At 43.8% G+C, this 24,653-nt stretch overlaps 1 protein-coding gene and 1 long non-coding RNA gene across 15 annotated transcripts in view; one reads left to right on the top strand and one right to left on the bottom strand.

Moving 5' to 3' along the window:
- The window catches only part of LOC132345950 (uncharacterized), a 287,030-nt gene that overhangs the window by 190,282 nt on the left and 72,095 nt on the right, over positions 1-24,653 (bottom strand). The window lies entirely within an intron of this gene.
- VLDLR (very low density lipoprotein receptor) overlaps positions 13,557-24,653 on the top strand; it is a 35,830-nt gene continuing 24,733 nt past the window's right edge. For 3 of the 4 annotated variants that reach the window (NM_001434843.1, NM_001434844.1, NM_174489.3), the window contains exon 1: positions 13,557-14,291. In NM_001434843.1, coding sequence (NP_001421772.1) covers positions 14,210-14,291 — 82 coding nt within the window. In that variant the 5' untranslated portion in view covers positions 13,557-14,209. The remainder of the gene's footprint in view (positions 14,292-24,653) is intronic. The other variant, NM_001434842.1, reaches the window with a different exon arrangement.

The following is a 24,653-nucleotide window of genomic DNA, read 5'->3' as shown; positions in this document are numbered from 1 at the left end:
CAAGATGAAGAGACAGAGGAATACCCAGCAGGTAAAGGAACAGGATAAATGCCCACAAAACCAAACAAAAGAGGAAGAGATGGGGAATCTATCTGATAAAGAATTCCGAATAATGATGGTGAAAAGGATCCAAAATCTTGAAATCAAAATGGAATCACAGATAAATAGCCTGGAGACAAGGACTGAGAAGATGCAAGGAAGGTTTAACAAGGACCTAGAAGAAATTAAAAAGAGTCAATATATAATGAATAATGCAATAAATGAGATCAAAAACACTCTGGAGGCAACAAATAGTAGAATAACAGAGGCAGAAGATAGGATTAGTGAAGTAGAAGATAGAATGGTAGAAATAAATGAATCAGAGAGGAAAAAAGAAAAACGAATTAAAAGAAATGAGGACAATCTCAGAGACCTCCAGGACAATATTAAATGCAACAACATTCGAATCATAGGAGTCCCAGAAGAAGAAGACAGAAAGACCATGAGAAAATACTTGAGGAGATAATAGTTGAAAACTTCCCTAAAATGGGGAAGGAAATAATCACTCAAGTCCAAGAAACCCAGAGAGTCCCAAACAGGATAAACCCAAGGCAAAACACCCCAAGACACATATTAATCAAATTAACAAAGATCAAACACAAAGAACAAATATTAAAAGCAGCAAGGGAAAAACAACAAATATCACACAAGGGAATTCCCATAAGGATAATAGCCGATCTTTCAATAGAAACTCTTCAAGCCAGGAGGGAAAGACAAGACATACTTAAAGTGATGAAAGAAAATAGCCTACAGCCCAGATTACTGTACCCAGCAAGGATCTCATTCAAATATGAAGGAGAAATCAAAAGCTTTACAGACAAGCAAAAGCTGAGAGAATTCAGCACCACCAAACCAGTTCTCCAACAAATGCTAAAGGATATTCTCTAGACAGGAAACACAAAAAAGGTGTATAAATTCAAACCCAAAACAATAAAGTAAATGGCAACAGGATCATACTTATCAATAATTACCTTAAATGTAAATGGGTTGAATGCCCCAACCAAAAGACAAAGACTGGCTGAATGGATACAAAAACAACACCCCTATATATGTTGTCTACAAGAGACCCACCTCAAAACAGGGGACACATACAGACTGAAAGTGAAGGGCTGGAAAAAGATTTTCCATGCAAATAGAGACCAAAAGAAAGCAGGAGTAGCAATACTCATATCAGATAAAATAGACTTTAAAACAAAGGCCGTGAAAAGAAACAAAGAAGATCACTACATAATGATCAAAGGATCAATCCAAGAAGAAGATATAACAATTATAAATATATATGCACCCAACATAGGAGCACTACAATATGTGAGACAAATGCTAACAAGTATGAAAGGGGAAATTAACAATAACACAATAATAGTGGGAGACTTTAATACCCCACTCACACCTATGGATAGATCAACTAAACAGAAAATTAACAAGGAAACACAAACTTTAAATGATACAATAGACCAGTTAGACCTAATTGATATCTATAGGACATTTCACCCCAAAACAATGAATTTCACCTTTTTCTCACATGCACACGGAACCTTCTCCAGGATAGATCACATGCTGGGCCATAAATCTGGCCTTGGTAAATTCAAAAAAACTGAAATCATTCCAAGCATCTTTTCTGACCATAATTCGGTAAGATTAGATCTCAATTACAGGGAAAAAAAGTATTAAAAATTCCAACATATGGAGGCTGAACAACATGCTGCTGAATAACCAGCAAATCACAGAAGAAATAAAAATTTGCATAGAAATGAAAGAAAATGAAAACACAACAACCCCAAACCTGTGGGACACTGTAAAAGCAGTCCTAAGGGGAAAGTTCACATCAATACAGGCATACCTCAAGAAACAAGAAAAAAGTCAAATAAATAACCTAACTCTACACCTAAAGCAACTAGAAAAGGAAGAAATGAAGAACCCCAGGGTTGGTAGAAGGAAAGAAATCTTAAAAATTAGGGCAGAAATAAATGCAAAAGAAACAAAAGAGACCATAGCAAAAATCAACAAAGCCAAAAGCTGGTTCTTTGAAAGGATAAATAAAATTGACAAACCATTAGCCAGACTCATCAGGAAACAAAGGGAGAAAAATTAAATCAATAAAATTAGAAATGAAAATGGAGAGATCACAACAGACAACACAGAAATACAAAGGATCATAAGAGACTACTATCAGCAATTATATGCCAATAAAATGGACAACGTGGAAGAAATGGACAAATTCTTAGAAAAGTACAACTTTCCAAAACTCGACCAGGAAGAAATAGAAAATCTTAACAGACCCATCACAAGCACAGAAATTGAACTGTAATCAGAAATCTTCCAGCAAACAAAAGCCCAGGTCCAGACGGTTTCACAGCTGAATTCTACCAAAAATTTAGAGAAGAGCTAACACCTATCCTGCTCAAACTCCTCCAGAAAATTGCAGACGAAGGTAAACTTCCAAACTCATTCTATGAGGCCACCATCACCCTAATAACAAAACCTGACAAAGATGCCACAGATAAAGAAAACTACAGGCCAATATCACTGATGAACGTAGATGCAAAATCCTTAACAAAATTCTAGCAATCAGTATCCAACAACACATTAAAAAGATCATACACCATGACCAAGTGGGCTTTATCCCAGGGATGCAAGGATTCTTCAGTATCTGCAAATCAATCAATGTAATACACCACATTAACAAATTGAAAAATAAAAACCATATGATTATCTCAGTAGATGCAGAGAAAGCCTTTAACAAAATTCAACATCCATTTATGATAAAAACTCTCCAGAAAGCAGGAATAGAAGGAACATACCCCAACATAATAAAAGCTATATATGACAAACCCACAGCAAACATTATCCTCAATGGTGAAAAATTGAAAGCATTTCCCCTGAAGTCAGGAACAAGACAAGGATGCCCACTTTCACCATTACTATTCAACACAGTTTTGGAAGTTTTGGCCACAGCAATCAGAGCAGAAAAAGAAATAAAAGGAATCCAAATTGGAAAAGAAGAAGTAAAACTCTCACTGTTTGCAGATGACATGATCCTCTACATAGAAAACCCTAAAGACTTCAACAGAAAATTACTAGAACTAATCAATGAATATAGTAAAGTTGCAGGATATAAAATCAACACACAGAATTCCCTTGCATTCCTATACACTAATAATGAGAAAATAGAAAGAGAAATTAAGGAAAAAATTCCATTCAGCATTGCAATGAAAAGAATAAAATACTTAGGAATATATCTACCTAAAGAAACTAAAGACCTATATATAGAAAACTATAAAACACTGGTGAAAGAAATCAAAGAACACTAATAGATGGAGAAATATACCATGTTCATGGACCGGAAGAATCAGTACAGTGAAAATGAGTATACTACTCAAAGCAATTTATAGATTCAATGCAATCCCTATCAAGCTACCAACGGTACTCTTCACAGAGCTAGAACAAATAATTTCACAATTTGTAGGGAAATACAAAAAACCTTGAATAGCCAAAGCTATCTTGAGAAAGAAGAATGGAACTGGAGGAATCAACCTGCCTGACTTCAGGCTCTACTACAAAGCCACAGTCATTGAGACAGTATGGTACTGGCACAAAGACAGAAATATAGATCAATGGAACAAAATAGAAAGCCCAGAGATAAATCCATGCACCTATGGACACCTTATCTTTGACAAAGGAGGCAAGAATATACAATGGATTAAAGACAATCTCTTTAACTAGTGGTGCTGGGAAAACTGGTCAACCACTTGTAAAAGAATGAAACTAGAACACTTTCTAACACCATACACAAAAATAAACTCAAAATGGATTAAAGATCTAAATGTAAGACCAGAAACTATAAAACTCCTAGAGGAGAGCATAGGCAAAACACTCTCTAACATACATCACAGCAGGATCCTCTATGAACCACCTCCCAGAATATTGGAAATAAAAGCAAAAATAAACAAATGGGACATAATTAAACTTAAAAGGTTCTGCACAACAAAGGAAACTATAAGCAAGGTGAAAAGACAGCCTTCAGAATGGGAGAAAATAATAGCAAATGAAGTAACTGACAAACAACTAATCTCAAAAATATACAAGCAACTCCTACAGCTCAATTCCAGAAAAATAAATGACCCAATCAAAAAATGGGCCAAAGAACTAAATAGACATTCCTCCAAAGAAGACATACAGATGGCTAACAAACACATGAAAAGATGCTCAACATCACTCATTATCAGAGAAATGCAAATCAAAACCACTATGAGGTACCATTTCACACCAGTCAGAATGGCTGCGATCCAAAAGTCTACAAGCAATAAATGCTGGAGAGGGTGTGGAGAAAAGGGAACCCTCTTACACTGTTGGTGGGAAGGCAAACTAGTACAGCCACTATGGAGAACAGTGTGGAGATTCCTTAAAAAACTGGAAATAGAACTGCGTTATGACCCAGCAATCCCACTGCTGGGCATACACACCAAGGAAACCAGAATTGAAAGAGACACGTGTACCCCAGTGTTCATCGCAGCACTGTTTATAATAGCCAGGACATGGAAGCAACCTAGATGTCCATCAGCAGATGAATGGATAAGAAAGCGGTGGTACATAAACACAATGGAGTATTACTCAGCCATTAAAAAGAATACATTTGACTCAGTTCTAATGAGGTGGATGAAACTGGAGCCTATTATACAGAGTGAAGTAAGCCAGAAATAAAAACACCAATATAGTATACTAACGCATATATATGGAATTTAGAAAGATGGTAACAATAACCCTGTATATGAGACAGCAAAAGAGACACTGATGTATAGAACAGTCTTTTGGACTCTGTGGGAGAGGGAGAGGGTGGGATGATTTGGGAGAATGGCATTGAAACATGTATAATATCATATATGAAACGAGTCGCCAGTCCAGGTTCAATGCATGGTACTGGATGCTTGGGGCTGGTGCACTGGGATGATCCAGAGGGATGGTACGGGGAGGGAGGAGGGTTCAAGATTGGGAACACATGTATACCTGTGGCAGATTCATGTTGATATATGACAAAACCAATACAATACTGTAAAGTTAAAAAGTAAAATAAAAAAAAAATTAAAAAAAGAAAAGAAAAGAAAAATTAGGTATCAGAAAGAGAAATTAAGGGAAAAAACCCATTTACCATTGCATCAAAAAGAATAAAATGTCTAGGAATAAACCTACCTAAGGAAGCAAAAGATCAGTACTCTGAAAACAATAAGGTGGTTATGAAAGAAATCAAAGATGACACAAACAGATGGAAAGATATACCATGTTCTTGACTAAAAGAGTCAATACTGTCAAAATGACTATACTACCCAAGGCAATCTACAGATTAAATGCAACCCCTATCAAGTTACCCCTATCAAGTCTGGGCATTTTTCCAGATCTAGAACAAAAAAAATATATTAAAATTTGTATGAAAAACACAAAAGAGCCCAAATATCCAAAGCAGTCTTAAGAAAGAAAAATGGAGGTGGAGGAATCAGGTTCACCGACTTCAGACTATGCTACAAAATTACAGTTACCAAAATAGTAAGGTACTGACACAAAAACAGAAATATAGATCCATGGAATAGGATAGAAAGCCCAGAAATAAACCCACACGCCTATGGTCAATTTATCTACAACAATGAGGCAAAACTATACAATGGAGAAAAGACAAGTCTCTTCAATAAATGGTGCTGGAAAAACTAGAGAGCTACATGTAAAAAATGAGATTAAAAATTCTTTAACACCATACACAAAAATAAACTCAAAATGGGTTAAAGACATTAATGTTAGATCAAATACTATAAAACTCTTAGAGGAAAACATAGGCAGGACACTCTGACATAAATTATAGCAATATTTTTTTTGAGCCATCTCTAGAGTAATGGAAATAGAAAAAAAAAATAAACCAATGGGACTTTATTACACACAAAAGCTTTTGTACAGCAAAGGAAACCATAAACAAAATGAAAAGACAACCCACAGAATGGGAGAAAATATTTGCAAAGATGCAATCAACAAGGGATTAGTACCCTAAATTTACAAACAGTTCATGTGGCTGTGTCAAAAAAACAAATAACCCAATCAAAAAATGGGCAGAAGGCCTAGAAACACATTTCTCCAAAGAAGACATACAGGTGGCCAAGAGGCACATGAAAAGATTCTCAATATCACTAATTATAAGACAAGTGCAAATCAAAACTACAATGAAATATCTCTGCACACCAGTCAGAATGACCATCATCAAAAACTCTACAAACAGTAAGTGCTGGAGAGAGTGTGGAGAAAAGGGAACCATCCTATACTGTTGGTGGGAATGTAAATTGGTACACCCAATATGGAATAGTATAGAGGATCCTTAAAAAACTAACAATAGAGCTACCATGAGAAGGCAATGGCAACCCACTCCAGTGTTCTTGCCTGGAGAATCCCAGGGACGGGGGAGCCTGGTGGGCTGCCGTCTATGGAGTCGCACAGAGTCGGACACGACTGAAGCGACTTAGCAGCAGCAGCAGCAGAGCTACTGTATGACCCAGCAATCCTACTTCCTGGGCATATATCTGAAAAAGATTACATGCACCCTAGTGTTCATTACAGCACTATTTACAATAGCTGAGACATGGAAGCAACTTAAATGTGCATCAACAAATAAATGGATGAAGAAAACCTGGAACATGTATATCCAATGGAATATTACCCAGCCATTAAAAATGAAATAATTCCATTTGCAGCAACAGGGACAGACCTACAGATTATCGTACTAAGTGAAGTAACTAGACAGAAAAAGACAAATATCATATGATATCACTTACACGTAGAATCTTTTAAAAAATGATACAAATGAACTTTTAACAAGACAGAAACAGACTCACAGACTTAGAGAATGAACTTGTGGTTACTAGAGGGAAGGGTGAGGGGGATGGATAGATTGGGAGTTTAGGATTGACATGTACACATTGCTTTATTTAGAACAGATAACCAACAAGAACCTACTGTATAGCACAGGGAACTCTGCTTAATATTCTGTAATAACCTAAAGGGAAAAGAATTTGAAAGAGAATAGATATATGTACATGAATAACTGAATCACTTTGCTATATACCTGAAACTAACACAACATTGTTAATCAACTATGTTGTAATATAAAATAAAAGTTAAAAATAACAGAAATAACAATATTGGGGAAAGGTTTAAGAAAATAAGTTGGTAAAAAGGAAAAAAAAAAGAGTGCCTCTCTAATCAAGCAAAAATCCTGAGCTTCATTATAACTGGATTGCCTAGAGTAACGTGTTTAGGGCTGAAGCATCCAATCAGAGTGGCCAGAAGGCTAGAGGATGACTCCTTGAGGCCCTTGAATTGATAACAGTAGCTGAAGAGGGCAGAGAAGGCAATGGCAACGCGCTCCAGTACTCTTGCCTGGAAAATCCCATGGACAGAGGAGCCTGGTAGGCTGCAGTCCATGGGGTCGCTGAGGGTCGGACACAACTGAGCGACTTCACTTTCACTTTTCACTTTCATGCATTGAAGAAGGAAATGGCAACCCACTCCAGTGTTCTTGACTGGAGAATCCCAGGGACGGGGAAGCCTGGTGGGCTACCGTCTATGGGGTCGCACAGAGTCGAACAGGACTGAAGTGACTTAGCAGCAGCTGAAGAGGGCAGTTATGCTGATGGATTTCGAGTGATGGTTCTGACCAGTGACATATTACTAGGGGACTTTTTAGAAAGGCTAATGCTCTGGCTCTACCCCAGACAGGCTGAATCACAAATTCTGGGATGGAGCCTAGCAATTCGTGTTTTAACCAGTCCTCTGGGTGACTCTCACGAAAGCTAAAATTTATAAGCCATTGGTTTAAAACCAGCAGATCCTACCTGGAAGCCTAAAGAGGGGTGAGTTCCATTTAATTCACTGGCCTCCACACAATTAGAAAATGGCGCGGTGGAGGTCTGCAAAGTTACCATCAGAATACTTTAGAAGGAGAATGCTCCAAAAGGGACAATTCATTTCACTTCTTACTTCCTATGGTGAGGCTATGAGGTAGAAAACACAGTAATCAGGGCTTCAGTCTAGCAAGAGGGCTTGAAGATGACCTGTATTTATTAGTTTCCAGGGTTTGAAGTAAAAGAAAAACCCAACACTAACCTTCCCATTGCCTGTTGGCCCTAACCCACCATCCATGGGAAAACTGGTCAAATCTATACATACAGGTGTTCTTGCCTGGAGGATCCCAGGGACGGGGGAGCCTGGTGGGCTGCCGTCTCTGGGGTCGCGCAGAGTCGGACATGACTGAAGCGACTTAGCAGTAGCAGTAGCAGTATACATACAGGTGTGAGAGAGGTAAAACTACTTGGCAGTTAAGACTTGCATTGAAGAAGACACTCTCTAGGAAGGTTTCTTAATCATTGCTGATCCTAAGAGTCGCCTGGAGCAAGGTTACACATGCAGCTTCTTGGGCTCCATACTGGATCTATGGAGTCAGGGTCTCCGAGAGAGGGGCCTGAGAATCTACACATTTAACACACATTGCCAGGGATTCTTATGGATTGATCATGCCTGGAAAATACTGTTCTAAAAGCTACATTCAGAGAACTGGGGAGGGGGGTGTGAATCGCATGAAAGAATTATGCAAGTATTTCTGACTGCAAGTAATAGCTTTTTCTTGTCTTTTCTCAGTGTCTTCCCTTACTACCAGAGCCTCTAACTGTTCTTCCTCTAGTCTTATTCTACCCTGCTTCCCAAAGGAGTCACTCAACAGACCACTTCACACCAGAGTGAACTTTCTAAAACACACTGAATGTCCAGAATCGCATCACAACCTATCACGATAGTGGTTTCACTCCAGGGAGAAGGCTTATGAGATGGGGACATACCTGGATAGATGTCTGTTACTGTCAATATTCTATTTCTTGGAGGCAGTACTGGGCTCACAAATACTGGTCTTTGGTTTTGCAAAAGTAAAATCAACAAGTAAAAACAAGCACAATTGAACCAATTATAATAATGTCAATACAATCCTGTGACCTGAGGATATAACTAAAAATGTTTTTAAAAGAAAAGAAATAGACATGTTAACAGTATCTCTGGGTACTGAAAGTATATTTTAAAAGTAGTTTTTCTGTATATTTTATAATTGCTCCACAGTAAATTGTATAACTTAAAGAATTTTTTTTTTTTTTAAATGGGGAAAAAAAAAAATCCATCCCAAGTCCTCACCATGGCCTACAGGGTCAAGTCAAAAATGTTGGCATGAAAGGGGCTGGGGCATAAGTAAAGGGCATAAGTAAATCAGGAGTGTGGAATGAATAGATATGCATTGCTATATAAAAAAATAGATGTGCAAGGGCCTATAATACAGCACAGAGAACTATATTTAATTTATATCTTATAACAACTTATAATGGAAAAGAATCTGAAAAAGAATATCCATGTATTCACATATATATATGTATAACTGAATCACTTTGCTGTAAACCTAAAACTAAAACAGCATTATAATAACTATGTGTGTGTGCTCAGTCACTCAGTTGTGTCCAACTCTTTGTGACATGGACTGTAGCCCACCACACTCCTCTGTCCATAGGATTTCCTAGGCAAGAATACTGGATTGGGCTGCCATTTCCTTCTCCAAAATCAACTACACTTTAATTGGAAAAAAAAAAAAAAGAGAGATTTTGGGGGAACTACCCTAGTGGTCCAGTGGTTAAGACTCTGTGCTCCCAATGTAGGGATCAGGGTTCAATCTCTGGTCAGGGAACTAGATCCTACATGCCTCATACTAAAGATTCCACACACCACAACTAAGACCCGGTACAGCCCAAACAAATACATTTTTATAAATAAAAAGATACTTTTAAGGCAAAAAAAAAAAAAAAGTGTTGGCATTACATACACATTTTCATAATCCAGTCCCTGCCTTTCTTCCTTAGCCTTACTTCTCGCTGTTAGCCAACTGGCCCCCCAACATGGAACTATTCAGAAGCCCTTGAATTTCCTTCAGCACTTGATGTTCTTTGCCTTTGTTCCCTCCATGCACCAGGGTCTTCCTTCACCCAGAGTACCACTCAAGCTAACAAGAGGTCGTGCTGAGGTAAGAAAAGCTCACTAAATAAAGACAACAAAGGTTTACTTCTCACTCGGTGTCAGGAGGTAGCCAGTTTTTTCTCAAAAGACTCAGATGGTAAATATTTTAACACTTTGGGAGCAATGTGCAATCTCTTGCATTTTAATATTTTATTAATACTCAGAGCTAAATATATATGCTATACATTTTCTTCTACATTTTTTTGTATAACTCTTTGTTAAAATGTAAAAACCATTCTTATTCAAAGGTCATCCAAAAACGGGTCACTGGCCATTTACTGACCTCTACTCTATATGACCATGGCCAGAGACATGCAGACAGCAGAGAACTACTCAATCTAGTCATTCAGAGACCAGGCTCATGGAGCAGCCACTTCTTGAGCACTTCTGGTCAGCATGCAGATCAAAAGAGAAGGTCTCATGCAAGTCCCATCAAATGCTCCAGGCCAGAAGTGGCACTTTAGAACTTCTGCTCACAAAAAACTGGCCAAAAGTGGTCTTTCAGCCCCACCTAACTCTATGGGAGCCAGAAAGTACAATCCTATCATGTGACCATTAGTAAAGAAAACTGGAATTGTTTGGTAAAAATATGATTTCAGCTCAGAGACAAGTGCTCTGGAAAGCCTTTTCTGATTCCCTTCTATGCCAGTCATATTAGCTACTCTCTCCTTTTAACCTTACAACACCTTGAAGCCTAAGCGTGTGCTATGCATAGGGTATTACAATCATGGCAGTTTCTTTGCCTCCCCACCAGATCCTGAGCTTCACCCAAGAAGCATCTCTGCATACCCACTGCCTAGCACAGTACCTGCTACCCAGGGATGCTCAGTGCGTGTTGCTTCAACAAATGAATGAATATGGTGGATTGCAGGAATGGGGTTGCCTGTGCATTTACCTGAAGGCTCTGAATCCAGCAGCATCAACCTCCCTGAGCCTATCTAGCTCAACTATACCTGTCTTCACTCATGAAAAATTCATCTCTGGTTATTTGGTTACTTTCTATGTTCATCAAATTCACTCTTCCTTACAACCCATCCTTCCAGTAATCAGCACTTTGCAGAGAGCTGGCCCATGAGGCCACAGAGCACTCTGACTTTATGTGAGCTGGTTTTGTGTTCCGTTTGTAGGTCAGAAGGCAGGCACAGTGAGGTACTGAGATTTGCTCAAGTGACACATCCAGTGAAAGTTATGCTTCCTTTGGATTCAACAAGAGAGCCGCAGGATTGCACATAGAGCCGCAGCTAAGTTCACCAACAGTTTGTTTATATCTTTTGGAGATATAGAAAGTATAACGTATTTGTCAGAGGTAAATCTTATTATACCATATTAGTGTTCACAACTGAGCGACTTCAGTTTCACTTTTCACTTTCATGCATTGGAGAAGGAAATGGCAACCCACTCCAGTATTCTTGCCTGGGATGGGGGAGCCTGGTGGGCTGCCATCTATGGGGTCGCACAAAGTCGGACACAACTGAAAAGACTTAGCAGCAGCAGCAGCAGTGTTCATCTTATAGTATATATATTTAGCTCTGAGTATTAATAAAATATTAAAAGCCGCATAACTATGTTAACGTTGTACCTTTTCATATTTCTTCCATGCATCCCCTCTACCACCTTTTCTCTCCTGTCAGTGACGTAGCTCACTATCACATGGTCTTTCAGAACCCTGAGATTATTGGAATTGCCACACGCCTCTTTTACCATCACCCCTTAATGCCTTGCATGCATCTTTACTACTAATGGCATAAAGCAGAGTTCAGCTCAATTTCACAGGCAACACAAGTGTGGCTGCTGCAGTTTGTATCAAATGTATAACCAAGGGTGAGCAAAATAGAGTTCAGAATGAACTGTGTGTAAGTCTCTTCCGATACATAGAGTTAAGCCCCTTCATGCTGACCAGTCACAATCTGGGTATCCTCTGGTCCCAGTAAAGTATACTCTGACCTGGAATTTTCCTCTCCATCCCCTGGATACAGTAAGTTTCTAATAAATATCCCATCTAATGTTAGCCTTGACAAATCCCCTGGAGCACCAAGACAAGAGGAATGCAGCGAGGCAGGACCCCTCTACTTCTCATATCAACAGAATAGTCAGAGCTGGTCCTACTGAAATGGGCAGAGTTTGAGTCACTGGAGATCAAAACTTTTAAAAATATATATAAACTCAGGGCTTCCCTGGTGGTCCAGAGGTAAAGAAGCCGCCTGCCAATGCAGAAGACACCAGTTGAATCCCTGGTCTGGGAAGATTCCACATGGGCGGGGCGGGGCGGGGGACAACTAAACCGGTGTGCCTCAACTACTAACGCCAGTGTGCCCTAGAGCCCCTGCTCCACAAAAGAAGGCAGCGCGAGGAGAAGCCCACGACCACAACTAGAGAAAAAACCGCTGTGCGGCAAAGAAGACCCAGCACAGCCCCAAATAAATTTGAATATATATATACATATGTATGTATGTATACACATACATACACACACACATATATATGTATACATACCCTTTATTTAAGAAGGTGAAATAGCTCCGTGTGTCCTCTCGGGCTGATTAGATAGGGACAAGCAGGGGAAATTGAGCAAGAAAACCAAAGTACACAAAAAAAGCCAGTATTGCCAGACACAAAACAGGATTCAATCCTTTACAGAAGTCTTGCTTTGCTTCCTTTTTTCTTTCCGTAAGCCTTGTAATTGAATGTTGCAAACTATATCAAGAAGAATAAACCTACGGGTTTCCCCTCCCCCAAACAAGAAAAGATTAAGCTTTTAATTACAGGCCTTCCAACTATTATTTGTGCAATTAGCAATTAACTATAATCGTTGATGGGAGAATGGAGAGCTGTACTAGCGTGCAGCTCTCCTCCTCATCCCAGGCTGGGTTATTTTAGTCCCACTCTATTACAGAGGACAAACCACAACCACAAGCACTCTCCTTACACACACGCTCCCACTTAAAGACACATTGAATTTTTTTTTTTTTTCAAGCAAAAATGGCATCTCAGCGTTCAACTGAGACAAGCGGCCCCAACCCCGCACCAGAGTATCCCAAACGTTTAGATCCACTCCTCTTCATCACTTTGAAATGGAGAGGAGACCCCAGGAAGAAGCTACCTACCAGCCTCCTAGTACCAGCCTCTCTTTGGGGAGCAGGAGAGGGTGGTATAGAGAGATGCTTGTTGCCCCTGGAAGCTGCAAGTCCCCCTCCCCGGGCTGTAAGCTCCGTTAGTGAGAAGGCGGTGGCAACAGCCTCAGTAGTTGCATCAGTGCTAACTGCTGCTGCTGCATTTACTGTTGGCGGCTGCCGGGAAGGTACAGTAACGACTGTAGGGAGCGCACAGCTGCGGCGGCAGGTTCCATGGATCAGGAAATTAGGGCAGGCACCGGGGATTGGAGGCGCGGGCGGTGCGCGAGCCAACCAGCGGCCGCCCCGGGCCCCCGTGAGCTCCCGGCGGACGCGCGGAGCAGCCGGGCCCCGGGAGCAGTCCGGGTGGCAGCGGCGGCCGCGGCCACGGCCACTTACGCTCACACCCGCACGCAAACTCACACACACCCCCGGAGCAGGCACCTGCCGGCCGGGAGCTTATAAGAGGAGCGCGTCGAGGGGGAGGAGGGCTGAGGCCGCCGTGCCCGCCCCCCCTTCCCCGCTGACCACTCCCCCTCCTGCCCCCTCCTCGCTCCTCACCCCGCGCTCCAGCCGCCGCCAGTGTGGGTTCTCCGCGGCCGGCTCCGCTCTCTTCTGTCTTCTCCGCTCTCGGCTCCCCACCCCCTCTCCCTTTCTCCCCTCCTCTTCCCTCCGCTCTTCTGCAGCGCCTGCATTATTTTCTGCCCGCGGGCTCGGCTCGCACTGCCGCTGCAGCCCGGGGAGGTGGGTAGGCGGGTGGGTTGGCTGGTGAGGGGGGGCGGAGATCGTGCAAGTTGTAGAGGAGGGGGTGCCCTCTTCTTCCCTGCTCCCTTTCCCCCCCTTTCGAACTCCTTCCCCTCCTCCCCCTTCCCCTCCTCCCTCCCCGCCCCCACCTCCTTCCTCCTTTCCGAAGGGCTGGTAACTTGTTGTGCGGAGCGAGCGGCGGCGGCGGCGGCGGCGGCGGCGGCACCATCCAGGCGGGCACCATGGGCACGTCCGCGCGCTGGGCGCTCTGGCTGCTGCTATTGCTGTGCTGGGCGCCCCGGGAGAGCGGCGCCACCGGAGCCGGTGAGTGAGGACGCGCCCCTCAGCGGGCTGCCGGGACCCAGCCGGGGCGCCAGGGGGCCCCAAGGCGCGGGTCTCCTTTTGCCCACCTCCCCCCACCCCCCTCCTAGGAGGCGCCTCTCCGCTCTTGTCGCCTTCTCTCTCTCCCTCCCCACCCTGGTGGCGCCTCTGAGGTGTCAGCACCGCGGCTCTTTGGTGCCGGGCTGGTGTGGGGGGGTGGGGGGACAGTGGGGTTTGGGGTGTCCTAACGCCTTTCCCGAACTACTCTTCATTCCCTTCCGCTCTTTCTGCTCAAGCCTCTGCTCTGTCTCGTTTTTCACTCCGCTGGGCCGGGGATGGGTGATGCGGGCTTCTAAGCCATTGAACAATGGTTGTATCTCCTCTGCCAGGCGGAGTGTTAGGAAGGAGGCAGAGGGCCGGGTGGGCCGAGACGTGCGCTGCAGCCCCGGGCACGCTCCTCCGACTTCCAGGGAGGTTGGGAGTGGGCGGCGGATGAGGGAGGGCGCCTCTGGGGACGCGGGGCGCCGGGTGCCGACCCGAGCTGGAGTTCCCAGCGGCGGTGAAGGGGCGTACGTTCGGTGGGCTGCGGCCGAGAGTCTCCGGCGAGCGGCGAGAAGTGCACAGCTTGCGCACCCGGACTGCGACTCCCCAGGCACCGGGCCGCCTCTGGAGTGAGGGTTGGAGGACGAGTGAGGCTTGAAATAGGACTCCCCTCTAGATGTTTCTCCCCTCTCCCCCTTTCCACTCTTCGGGCCGCAATCGTAAACCTCTCAGGTCTCCAGGAGAGCTGAACGGGGGAGGGGAGTGGAACGGAGACTTAATCAGGTTAGTTTGCTGAGCCTCGTTCCCGGTGAGATTTCCTCGAGAGGAATCGAGTCCTAATCTGGCGACTGTAATTAGTCCTCATTCTAAACAATAGATCAGAGGGAATAGCGCGGGAGCTGGGAGAGCTGGTGTACGACTGTGGTTTGCAGGGGGTGGGGGTACTGCTGTCGGGTCCCCAGGGTCTACCGCACTGGGCCTGGAGCCCTGTCCTCAACCACGCTCCCACTTGCGGCCGCGCAACTTTCCCAGGCAGGCTACAGCAAGCCCTTCTGAGAGGATTTGGTGAAAATCCTGGCGGGTCCCCGAAGCGATCTCGACCTCACACCAAGGGGCTGGCTCGCCAGCTCTGGGGAGTTGGGACGGAAAACGGCCCGCGCCCTAAGTACCCACTCCAGAGTCCCTAGCTCCTGTCGCCCGGTGGCTTGGGAGGCCTGCCAGTCTGCAGTCACGAGTCTCCTAAAGAGAGAGCGAACTTTAAAGTGTGTGGTCAAGCAGTCCCTCAAGCAGTACGTGGGGCGGGGGTTGGAGAGAGGGGAGTTGAGTCTCCAAATGCCCCCCTGCCCTTAGGTTCTGACTGTCCCGAGCGTGAGAAGCTGGGACGGGCTTGCCTGCACTCTGCGATTGGCTGGCAGCCGGATCACGTTTAGATTGGTCACGTGACTCCACGGACTGGTAATTTAGCAGCTTGAGAAATGTTATCTTTAAGGGAACGTGAAAAATGGACAGGCTCCAACGGACTGCCCTCTCAAACTCTTTCACTTGCCTGGACTCCTTGAAAAAGGAGTGTGTGTAGTGAAGATGGCCTCTGATGTGTATCCAGACAGAGCTTGGAAAAGCCCTGCTTATGAAAGTTTTCAGACTCTAACATTAATCATTAATGGATGAGCAATACTAACTTCCTAAACGATTTCTCAGAGTAGTGCCATGACTTGCATTACACCTTTCATATCATTTCAAAAGATTAAGATACACCAGAATCTACTGATGGTGCTCCAGGAAGGTGGGAGAGATGATTCATTTTTGCTGTGTGTTCTGTTCATATTCTTTTAAGATATAATAACTTTTCATTGGAGTTTAACCTTATCCTAAAGAATGCTAGGAATTCACCTAAATTGTCAAAGTAAGTTAGTTGAAGCCATATATTCACCTTGTATCAGGTAGGTGAGCATCCCTTTTGCTTCCCTAGGTCACATATGAAATACGTGACAAGCCATGAACAGTGGAGAATAGAAGCCCATGCAAAACTTAAATTCTTCAAAGGAAAGGAGACACATCTTTTCTGAACTGGAGGAAATTTGGGGTTGGCTGAGGTAGATATTGACCTGAACTAACCCAGATTGGCTCCTGTCTGAAGTTCAAAGCTCCAAGGCATGTGGGCTGACTTATTGACCCTGGTCTTCTACAATCTGCCCCAAAATACTCATGATGCGGGTTTAAAATACTCTAGGACAAGGGAGGTGTGCTCAAAGACGTTGGCAAAAGAACTTAAGTTAGGCTAAATAATGGAGTATACCCCATATGGGGAAAAAACCAACCAACCAACCAACCCTGGGAGCTGTAGGACATTTTCCTCCAGCTTAGATAATCAAGATTAGGGTCTGGAGTACCATATATTCATTAAGGCCAGAGCCTAGGAGAACCAAGGTTTTGTGAGAGCTATTCAGATATGGCTGCTGCTTAGTCACTTCAGTCATGTCCGACTCTGTGAGACCCCATAGATGGTAGCCCACCAGGCTCCGCCGTCCCCGGGCTAGCTACCAACAAAAGAGCAGATAGAACTTCTGTTGTGGGGAGTGGGTTGGTGAGATTGGAAGTGCCTGAAGGGATAGGAGAACAGAGGGCTGGGGAAAAATAAATCTGACTTACCCAGATAGCACCAAGAGAAGATGTGACAATGACTACAGTCTTCAACTAGATTAGAGTAAGCATGTGAGCAGGGACTCTTTCAAGGAGTGTCACCAGTCAAGCTTTCCTTGGCAGTGACAGCCAGCAGCGGTCTGGAGCAGCATTGTCCCCCAGATCGTCCCACTGCCCACTTCACGTGACATCTAGCTATGTACCTGCCTACCTGCCTTGAGTCATTTTGATTCTTTGCTCAAACTGTTTGAGTCCCTAGGTTCCTAAAGCATGTATATAAAAGGCCAAGTTCAGTAGAGCTGCCAAATATCAGGACATCAGTATAACCATACTGCATATTTTAATTAGCCACCTACATGCTCAAAAGAAGTGCTTCTGCCTTTTTAAAAATCGGATAACCGTAAACTCCATTTCACTTGAGTAATTTTGTTACAATTCTAGAAGAGGTGAAAAATAGTCACAAGCCCCTTCTGTTCCAGGAGGAGTGTCAAACTGATCAAGAGCAAGAACTGTTAGAGCAGAACATGGCCGTAAGATTAAGGGAACACATAGCCCTCCAGCTGTATGGCTTCAGGTTTTGATCTTGACACCAGAAGATGTGGAGCACAGTCTAGAAATAATGGAGATTAACTATTTAGACCATGTTCTAGTGCTTACAGAATGTGAATAAAGTCTTTCCTCTCAGTAGAGGGAGTAATGATCAAATTTAGGCAGTCACATGTACAATTTCAAGTCATAATTAAATTTACTTTGGATACTGACCTTTCTTTGGAAAACCACCTTCACATACTAGTCTGTGCAAATTAAATCCCTTAAAGGACTATGATAAGGACCATAAGCTTATGATCAAACTTCCTGCCTTAGAAACATTTCTCAGCATGGACTAATATAGCTGCTGTCCAGGTGGTTAGACTCTGAATTGCTTAGTTTGTTCCTGTCTGTGCTTAGGTCACAGCACAGAGACTGCTTTCATGACAAAGAGTCCAAGAATATGTTAGGCAGAGGTGATGGATGAGATGTACCTGATGAGCAGAAGTAAATGGTCCAGGGTAGTTGTGTGACCCATCTAAAGAGTTGTCTGGCTAGGAAATCTGGAAATTGATAGCTTTTCATAGGACTTAAAGGCAGAGAACCCCTGGAGAAGGAAACTGCAACCCACTCCCATATTCTTGTCTGGGAAATCCCATGGACAGAAGAGCCTGGCAGGCTACTGTCCATGGGGTTGCAAAGAGTCAAACATGACTTAGTCGCTAAACAAACAACAAAAGGCAGAGAATGACTTAGTTCTGGGAAAATCTGGCTTTGTAACTGAAAATTATCTCAGTTTCACTCTGTGCATTATTTCAGTCTAAATTGGTGTCTCTTCGCTAAGTTCTTCTGTTGGTTTGCAAGAGAAATTCTAAACATCATTAATACCGCTTAATGATGGTATTGAGCCCTTGGTGGCTTAGACAGTGAAGAGTCTGCCTACAATGCAGGAGACCTGGGTTCGATCCCTGTGTCGGGAAGATCCTCTGAAGAAGGAAATGGCAACCCACTCCAGTATTGTTGCCTGGAGAATCCCATGGACATGGGGTTGCAAAGAGTTGGGCACGACCGAGTGACTTCACTTTCACTGATGGTATTAGATACTGTTAGATACATTATGATGCTTAGATAGACTAGATGCACTGCAGGGAGTAAATGAAATCACTTTATGGTGATACCATAAAGTTAGCACACTTTCCTCTTCATGTGAAGTTTCCTGAAAAAGTTTGGGCCTGTTGGCTAATTGTGGACTCTAAATTAATAAGAGAATGCCTGCTGGATGCTGTGAGAGTAAATACAGAGATGTGGCTAGAAATGGCTTACGCTTTGCTTAGAGAGCCTTTGCCCACTTTGTACTTTAAAAATGCTACATGGGTAGGTGGAGCAGGGAAAGGGTATTCATGGCCCTGTATTTAAAGAGATAACTTTGGGGACAGAACTGTAAGATAGGACCACTGGCTAGAGTGGTTGACCTTGCCACCCACTTGGGTCATCTGAGTTGGCGTTACTGCCCGGTTGCCTTTATATATTTTGATGTGGTGACTGTGGTAGCGAGTGGGGTGGGGTATATGGTGGGACCTGCAATTTGCCAAGCAAGGGAGATGATAAAAACCTTGGTGATAGACATTTGGAAATTAAATACTTCATGTTATAATTCTTCCCCCAGATACCATGAGTAAATACGGTTTCTGTTTTATAGACCGCCTCTCATCTTTAGTTTTCTTAAGACACCTTACCAAGGTCTGAGTTATTAACTGATCTGTAGATTCACTAAGTAGGGGTAGATTGATGCCAGCCTTCTTTGTCCATCTGCTCAAAACCACATGACCTCCATTTATTGAGTGCCCACCATATGCCATATAGCACCAGACATAGGGGACACAATGACCAGGGAGTTGGGCTCCTCTTTCATTAGTGGGGAAGTCAAACCAGGAAATTCGTGATCCAAAGACAGCCTGGATAGAAGCTCTGGATGGGAGCAAGCAGACCCAGTGGTTAAGACTTAATCATAAAAGAGGCAGGTAACAGCTGAGAATTGCTGGAGGTCCCACACATCATGTGGGCCACAGCTTATGAAATTTCTCAGAAACTACCAAAAACTTAGACTCTCATTCCATCCCTGCAGATGATCCTACAAAGGTGATAGGACTCCACTGACAGTGTATGCCTGCCAGCATTACTAAAGAATGCTAAAATCTGTCAGAGATAAAAATCCCTGAAATTTCTAACAGTGCGCTGCTGCTAACTTTCCCTGCACGCTGTGTTGGAACCTCTCTGCTCACATGGAAATGAGGCTGGTGTACCTACACTGACACATTCATTCTGCTGATGCTGCATGATTAAGTATCATGAAAATGAAGTGAAAGTATTCTTGTAGGGAACTGTGGCCTTTGAAATCTAAGAGTCTTTCAGAGTATTCTAACTAGTAAAACAACTGCTCACACTTGGTTTCAAGCTCAGAAAACCTGGAAAGAATGCTGTGGGTAGGGGGAGAAGTCTGTAGTTCAGACCAGTTTCATTAGTGAACTAATAAATCAGCAGATGTGTCAGGGAATACCCACTAGTGCCTAAAGAATCTTTCGATGTCAGGCACCAGTTCCCAAGATACAAAGACACCTTGCAGGCCCTGCCTTGAGGGATCTCCATACGTAGAGATGGAAACAGGTAGGTGAGTACATCCCAGTATGTGAGAGCTATGTGACAGGCACAGGAGATGATGAGAAAGCAGCCAAACCACCCCCAAGTTGGTCAACAAAAGACTTGTAGATATCATTCAAGGATGACATTTGAGTGGGGTGGTAAGCAAGATGGAAAAGCTGGGGAAAATGGATAGGGAACCAGACTCAATCCTAGAGCCATGGAGAAGCCTGCCAGTGATCCCATCCCTGGCATTCCAGGCCTTCCTCGGCTGCCTGATTCACCATTTTGATATGAAGAGAAAGCATGGCAGCCTGGAGGCAGAGGAACAGGAGATCAATTTAGATTAGGCGAGAGCCTGGACACACCTAGGGCTTGATGGCAGAATACCAGGGGAGAAGGATCTGGGCTCCTTATTGAACTACTGATTTAGAGTAAGCAGTGGGTCAATCAGAGATGGGGCACAGGAGGAGGGGAAGATGGATTTTTAGAAGAACCTCTTCATTGCACATGCCTTCATGGTATCTGGGTAGACTTTACCTAATAGCATAAAGGCTTTACGTCAGGGATGACATCATAATGTCTGCTGTTAGATTGACTGTTGTCATGTATGCCCACCTAGTGATGTGCATAAGGGCTTATGGGGTGGGTACTGTAGAGTACAACACTGAGAACGAAGTGGTCGAAGTAGTCACTGGCTCGTGGGTAGAATCTTAGCCTCCTGACCTTCCCGCAGTGGTTTCAAAGTGTGGTCAGGAACCAGCAGCATCAACATCCTCTGGGAACTCAACAGAAATGCAAACTCAGGCCCCACACTAGACCTCCTAAACCAGAATCTCTGGTGTGGGGGCGCATGCTGTTTTAACAAGTCCTCTGCAGTCTTCTGATACCAACTTGACCTTGAGAAACACTGACTTTTCCCACCCACAAAATGAATAACTTCCCAAATGTATCAGGAGGGCCTTTGCTCATTCTAGACCAGAAATCCAAGCACTGTGGTTCTCTAGGAAAAGACCTGGAGATACTGAGGCAGCATTTTTTTTTTTAATCAAAATAGGGAAAGAAGCGAGGGCTCTGTCTCAACTATAAGGCTGTGTTAGGACAGGGTCAGCCTGACAAGTGATACTACCTCATTCTGGATTAATTTAAACTGACGCTACTATCCAGATCACAAGTCAGCAGAATATTCTGGAAGGAAGTGGTCCCGGTCAGGTGCGCTCTTTGGTATGCATGCTCAGTCACATGGTATCTGGAGCCAGACTACCCAAGTTCAAATTCTAGTTCTGCCCAAGGTGATCTTGGCAAGTACTGTCCTTCCCTTTTCTAAACAGCTTCCCTGATGTGTAAAAGGGGAATGGTAGTTTTGACAGTGTAGTATTGGAGAGCTAAATCAACGGAAAGAGTGAGGTCTTAGAGTAGTGTTTGGCTAACAGTAAAAAAAAAAAAAAAAAAAATTAAGTTATTTATCCATGATTCTCAAGATCATCTCAATCCACTGTAAACAGGGAAACTGACAATTGAACTGTAGGACTGAGTGAATCAGAAGGATTAACCTAATTATTTCACAGTGTTGGAAATGGCAACCCACTCCAGTATTCTTGCCTGGAGAATCCTATGGATGGAGGAGCCTGCTGGGCTACAGTCCACGGGGTCGCAAAGAGTCAGACACGACTGAGCGAGTTCACTTCCTGATTCTCAGAGACTGACTTAAAGGCCAAAACACAGTTCAGACCCTCTTTCTCAGTTCTTCTTACTAACCCTGGAGGAAAACTTCTTTGCTGACTTGGAAAGCTACTTGTCCTAAAATGAGTTTTAGCCTAAGAATAGAAAGATTGGCGTTCAAGTGGCAAGCGGTAGAAGTGAGCTCAACTAAAAATAAATGCCCTTGGCGGCCCCAGAAGTGCCAAAACAAATGGACTGAAGAAATCCCAGGAGATGATAACACCATGTGCTCAGCAACGGGAGGCCTGTGAGAGATGGGAACATGTGGCCCTGCTAGTTCCAGCAGTGCGGCAGCCGCAGCCCCTCTGTACAGAGTGAAGTTCTTGTCTGAGCCTGACACAGAAACATCTCTTTGTTGTGGGCATTTCTTTTGGACTGCTCCTGCAAAGGTGCCACTCGGAGCCCTGCAGAGAACTCTGGCCCATTTGGAAGGCTTGGCATTTACTGTAAGATCTATACAGTTTTTTTTTTCCCAAAGCTTATGTACTGCTCTTCCATATTAACCCTTGCAGGGACAATTAGACAACAATAGCAGGCTGCCTGTTAAATGCATGAAAACCCCTGAGTTTCTTGGAGCCAGTGAAATGCCAGCATATCTGGGTAACAACGTTACCTATTTAAGGTAATAAGCAAGGCTCCCGTTTGTCGAGTCTGTTATCAACCGTGTGACATAACCAAGGGAATCGTCAGTGTTTCTGGGCATTCAGTCATTACAAATGTCAACAGCCTTATGGATGACTAGGTTCAAGTGACTTCCAACCCCCTGGCCCAGAGGCAGGGGTATTCACCCTAAGTATTAGAGCTGAAAGGAGACCCAGGTCTAGTCCAGCTGTTTGATTTCTTAAAACTGTAGGACCCTTCCAAATTCTTACACAAAATTTCAATGTTGAAAAGAAATACTGGTTGAAACAGAGACAGAACACCCAGGTTCCCTGCTGTCATAGCCTTTCCCCTGACTTCAACCACCTCAGTGCTGCAGAAGCATTCCCGTGAACCCCGTGACTTTGAAGAACCCACTAAAAATCCCATTTATTCTGACTTTTCACCTTTCTGAGCAAATAGACCCTGAACTAGAGAATGCCTAGTGCTTCAACTTATAACTTATTTTTTTTTTTTTTTTGAGGCATCATTGGCTTTAGCTTAGCCTAAGCATTAAAAGGACCTTGGGTGTCGACGATTTCGAGCTCACCCTGTTCCCTTTATGAAAGTATAATACTGAACTGGAAACTTAACTGTCATGGCTGGAAATAGACTACAAGGCCACAATCCTGTAATCCCCCAAAGCTTTGCAAACCAAAAGCTTCTTAACTCATTTGGTGCTTCCAGTTCTCCTGGAGCTCTGCATGGCAGCATTCCTAGGTAGGCACCACAGGTGTAAAGGGAGAATCTTCTTGGAACCTGGACAGAAAACCCACTGTGCTGCAACCAGGTGGCTGAGCTGTCCCCCCACACTGCCCCCACCCTGCACAATGCAGGGAATTAAACGGAACCAGGAACTAGGAAGCCCTGTCAGAAAAGGCAATGGCACCCCACTCCAGTACTCTTGCCTGGAAAATCCCATGGACGGAGGAGCCTGGTAGGCTGCCGTCCATGAGGTCACTAAGAGTCGGACACGACTGAGTGACTTCACTTTCACTTTTCACTTTCATGCATTGGAGAAGGAAATGGCAACCCAGTCCAGCGTTCTTGCCTGGAGAATCCCAGGGATGGGGGAGCCTGGTGGGAGGCCGTCTACCGGGTCGCACAGAGTTGGACACAACTGAAGCAACTTAGCAGCAGCAGCACCAGCAGGGAGCCCTGTGGCTCAAACAGTAAAGAATCTGCCTGCAATGCAGGATACCTGGGTTTGATCTCTGGATCGGGAAGATCTCCTGGAGAAGGAAATGGCAACCCACTCCAGGATTCTTGCCTGGAAAATCCCATGGACAGAGGATCCTGGGGGCCTACAGTCCCTGGGGTCATGAAGCGTTGGACACTGAGCGACTAACACACTAACACAAACACAGGGAACCCTGTCTGCCCAGGAGCAATCTCCCAAAACAAAGTGCTTAGGAAACAAGAAACTGAGGCATGGCCATGGAGCTTAGCATCTCTCTTCTCCTCTCTTTAAAGAAAGGACCCTTTATAAAGTCAACTAGCTTTACCCAGCCCCACCCCAACCCTGCTGCTCTTTTAAACAAGCAGGGATGGCTGGTTAGTAGCATACTCCACTCCAACCCCATTATTTACCGTTCTTGATGGAGAGCCGTGTGTGCTGTGGTAAAACATAGCTTTATGACCATTGGGCAGAAGCTTGGGTGAAGTGGAAACATCTGAGATAAGAAAAGGTAGAAATTTTTTGTCTAAAGATACTGGAATAAACACTAAGAAAATGCCTGTGTCTGTCCTGAGTCCACTCAACAGCCACTCTTGAGGCAGCATTGGTGGGGTTTTAGCCCAGGATTTGTTACTGTTGATGACTTGTGTGTTACAGTTACATTCAGAGAGCCTCCTTAAGGTGACAGTGGACTGAACACCAGCCTTAGACTATTGTGTGCCCATCTTTAATCTCAGAGCAGCTGGAGCGTCTATAAAATCTGTAGCTTCAAGACTCATTTTTAAAGAGATCTGCCAGGTACCTAACCCTGAAGTGGAAAACCATTATCTATTGTCTACTTTAAAGTCCTGTCCAAGTCAGATTATATGGTTAAGTTTTCCATGTTTTTTGCCTCTCATTTTGACCAAACAGCTTTTGGTAACAAAAGCCTTTTGAAAAGGTATTTTGACTTTTCTGTCATATATGTATATTTCTGTTTT

The sequence above is a fragment of the Bos taurus genome, chromosome 8 (genome assembly GCF_002263795.3).
Source record: "Bos taurus isolate L1 Dominette 01449 registration number 42190680 breed Hereford chromosome 8, ARS-UCD2.0, whole genome shotgun sequence".
NCBI classification, from domain to species: domain Eukaryota; kingdom Metazoa; phylum Chordata; class Mammalia; order Artiodactyla; family Bovidae; genus Bos; species Bos taurus.
This window is presented reverse-complemented; position numbering and strand designations above follow the sequence as displayed.